Raw genomic sequence first — 3,744 nt, 5'->3', positions numbered from 1 at the left:
ACAGAGACACCCAGGGAAGGAAAGTTTCTAGAAGTCGTAGACGTGTTGGACAGAGTTTGGCATCTTACAGGCTTACATAATTGTAGACGTGGACTACTTGATGGTCGGGGTCTAACAACCAGAAATCTGAGCTCAGGTTCTCCTGGAAGTCTGACACTTCTGATCTAGAACTTCTGGTAGCTGAGGGTTGAGTACAGTTACATCCACTCAGTGAGCACCGATACAATGTACAATCTGATTCTGCACTGATACTTTGTAACAATCCAGACCAAACCAAAGCAGGACAGGAGGGAGATCTATGCTGCGTAACTTACCGGGGGATCCATGATGTTTCCATTCACTGACAGCAAGCTGCGATCTTAGAAATAATGGAAGAGAGGTCTGTACGGGTTTCATTTCAGCGAGCAGAGATCTGGAAAATAAATGTAAAGCACAAAGTATATTTCATTTGGCTTATTATTATTTGCTATTCATCAGCCCCCATAATCGCAGAAGTTCACAATCCAATCTCGGAGACTTCCTAAGAAATGTGATAAAGGGGTTCTCCAATCTTCAATGTTTGGTTGGTGGAGGACACCTTAACAAGTCACATGTCACAGCCCTGAGCTAAAGGTTGGAAATTCATCAATCAAAAGTAGGTGGTCTATCCTAGGAATAGGTCATTAATGTTTAAGATTTGGAGAATCCCTTAAAAGAACCAAACAGAACCAACCCCATGTCCCCTAGTATCCATGGGTGAACCTGCATTTTAAGCTAGGAGGAATTGGAAGACTTTCTATAGACGCCTTAAGGTTTGATGGTGGCAACTGCTGCAGAACCGTCTTCATGGACATCAAACTTAGAGGAGCCGGCCTTTCCCTCAACATATAGGCGTAAATATCCTCTCCCAGTAATGTCTCCCAGTATTCACAATTCTCCCGCAAGTCCGTTGTCATTTGCAATCTCTCAGGGTGTGTAAATACCAAGAGGTGATTTAAGCACTGCATCTTTAGTTTCCGGTTGTTCTTTGAGCTCCATAGTTGGGTCAAGATCTCATCCATCGGCGTCTGCCCCATGTTGTCGGGTCTTGATTGCGCTCCATAGCTAAGCAAGATTAAGACCAGACCAGGTCTGAAAAGTTCACAGGCCAGATGCAGAGGGGTCTTCCCGTCGTCTGGATAGAAGTATTTCTCCAGGTTTATGTAGGATTGGAGGCGCGGAATCTGCCGACTGGTCTCGATAATCATTATTAGGATTTCTGGCCGGTTGCGCATAATGCAGGTGCCGAGGTGAAATGCGTATTGTGGGTATTGGTCGTGTTCCAAACATGGAACCTTTAGAGATTCCTCTGCGAAGCGGATCAAGAGGTATCGAGCATAGGGGATATGGTTGTGAATTACGGCATGGAACAGGGCGTTGGAGGGCGAGAAGTACTGGTCTTCAAATTCTGGTTCCCATTCGAAATGGATTTGAACCCTGAGGTTCTCCATCTTCCACACAGGATAATGGCACTTCATAGCCCAACAAAACCTGTCTGATAGAGCGAGGGGGTGTGGATTTTCATTCGCCATCTTTCGTCCAGGCCAAAAGTGGAGGTAGCAACCAGGTTACCCTATCTCATATATCCACCCAGCTGGTCCTGAAGGTGCAGAGGTCCTCGATGGATTAGATGCCCAGTCTTTCAGAGATGGCAGCTGGAGGTTTTTGGCTTCTGCTGCCTTTATGATGAATACGCTGAATGTATACACCATGAACATCACCTCCCCCCTCCGCACACACTGTCTCTGGGGAGGGGACACTGCACAACAGAAAAATCAAATCCTGGAGGCCTTTGTACCTTCCGACAAGGCGTGATTTTTTATTTTTAGGTTAGCCATACACTTTTTGTGATCTTTTTGATGCCTTTTAGTGTCATTGTTATAGTCCCCCCCCCCCTTAGGTACATTCCCACAGGGTGTACGCGCAGTAAAACATGCCAAAAATGGTAGCAACATTTTCCTTTCTTTGTCTTTTCTGTAATTTGTTCCATTTTATTACAGTGGGTTTTTTAAAATTAGAAATTAGAAATCATGTGCAGCAAAAATCATTATCAATAAATGAACTTACACACGAGCTGTTCTTACTCAGGAAAATAAAAAAAGTAATTGTCTATGGGAGAAAAATACTTAATCCAAAAAATTCCAAATCTACGACATGTTGCCTTTAAAAAGACACCCTTGAACCCAAAATATGAAGATACAGTATGTACATGTTGATACCTGCTGTCATTTTACTCACACATTGATGAAAAGATGCTCTAAGAACTGCATGATGGTGGAGCAATCTGGAGAATTTTACGGGAGCATAGAAGTCAACCCTGGCAGGGCTCTTCACAAAAGTATCACATGACAGAGTGATGACACAGATAAAGAAGGGTTAGAATAAAACTGTCTTTTTTAACTTGGTGCAAGGTAGTGGTACAATTGTAATTTCCCAATGAGGGGACAAGCTTGATGGTGACACATGGTATATAGTGGCCCATAGCTTGTTGGTTTCAATAAAACAATGGTACAGCTAATACCACTTTATGTACGTACTACATTACGGTACTAAGGCCCTGAACTTGGTGGTTACACTACAGTACTGAGGCTCTGAGCTTCGGGGTTACACTACAGTACTGAGGCTCTGAGCTTCGGGGTTACACTACAGTACTGAGATACTGAGCTTGGTGGTTACACTACAGTACTAAGGCCCTGAACTTGGTAGTTACACTACAGTACTGAGATACTGAGCTTGGTGGTTACACTACAGTACTGAGATACTGAGCTTGGTGGTTACACTACAGTACTGAGTCTCTGAGCTTGGTGGTTACACTACAGTACTGAGTCTCTGAGCTTGGTGGTTACACTACAGTACTGAGGCCCTGAGCTTGGTGGTTACACTTCAGCACTGAGATACTGAACTTGGTGGTTACACTACAGTACTGAGGCTCTGAGCTTGGTGGTTACACTACAGTACTGAGGCTCTGAGCTTGGTGGTTACACTACAGTACTGAGATACTGAGCTTGGTGGTTACACTACAGTACTAAGGCCTTGAGCTTGGTGGTTACACTACAGTACTGAGGCTCTGAGCTTGGGGGTTACACTACAGTACTGAGATACTTAGCTTGGTGGTTACACTTCACTACCGAGATACTGAGATTGGGGGTTACACTACAGTACTGAGATACTGAGCTTGGGGGTTACACTACAGTACTAAGGCCTTGAGCTTGGTGATTACACTTAACAGTATTGAGATACTGAGCTTGGTGGTTACACTACAGTAATGAGGCCCTGAGCTTGATGGTTACACTAAAGTACTGAAGCCCTGACCTTGGTAGTTACACTACAGTACTGAGGCCCTGACCTTGGTAGTTACACTACAGTACTGAGGCCCTGTCCTTGGTGGTTACACTACAGTACTGAGGGCTTGAGCTTGGTGGTTAGAGTACAATACTGAGATACTGAGCTTGGTGGTTACATTAAAGTACAGAGGCCCTGACCTTGGTAGTTACACTACAGTACTGAGGCCCTGTCCTTGGTGGTTACACTACAGTACTGAGGGCTTGAGCTTGGTGGTTAGAGTACAATACTGAGATACTGAGCTTGGTGGTTACATTAAAGTACAGAGGCCCTGACCTTGGTGATTACACTTACAGTACTGAGATACTGAGCTTAGTGGTTACACAACAGTAATGAGGCCCTGAGCTTGGTGGTTACACTTCAGTACTGAGATACTGAGCTTGG

The 3,744-nt window shown here is 44.4% G+C and overlaps 1 protein-coding gene across 1 annotated transcript; it reads right to left on the bottom strand.

Annotated features, from left to right (window-relative positions):
* Window positions 1–722: 722 nt before the first annotated feature.
* LOC143803645 (ankyrin repeat domain-containing protein 9-like) lies at window positions 723–1,550 on the bottom strand. Its single transcript, XM_077281426.1, has one exon. The coding sequence runs from the start codon at window positions 1,548–1,550 to the stop codon at window positions 723–725; it is 828 nt and encodes a 275-aa protein (XP_077137541.1).
* Window positions 1,551–3,744: the final 2,194 nt, after the last annotated feature.

The sequence above is a fragment of the Ranitomeya variabilis genome, chromosome 2 (assembly GCF_051348905.1).
Source record: "Ranitomeya variabilis isolate aRanVar5 chromosome 2, aRanVar5.hap1, whole genome shotgun sequence".
Classification (NCBI taxonomy): Eukaryota; Metazoa; Chordata; class Amphibia; order Anura; family Dendrobatidae; genus Ranitomeya; species Ranitomeya variabilis.
The sequence above is the reverse complement of the archived record's forward strand: the minus strand, read 5'-3'. Positions and strand labels throughout refer to the sequence as shown.

Coding starts and splice junctions, on each gene's coding strand:
- LOC143803645 (XM_077281426.1), bottom strand. CDS start 1,550: ATGGCGAATGAAAATCCACACCCCCTCGCTCTATCAGACAGGTTTTGT.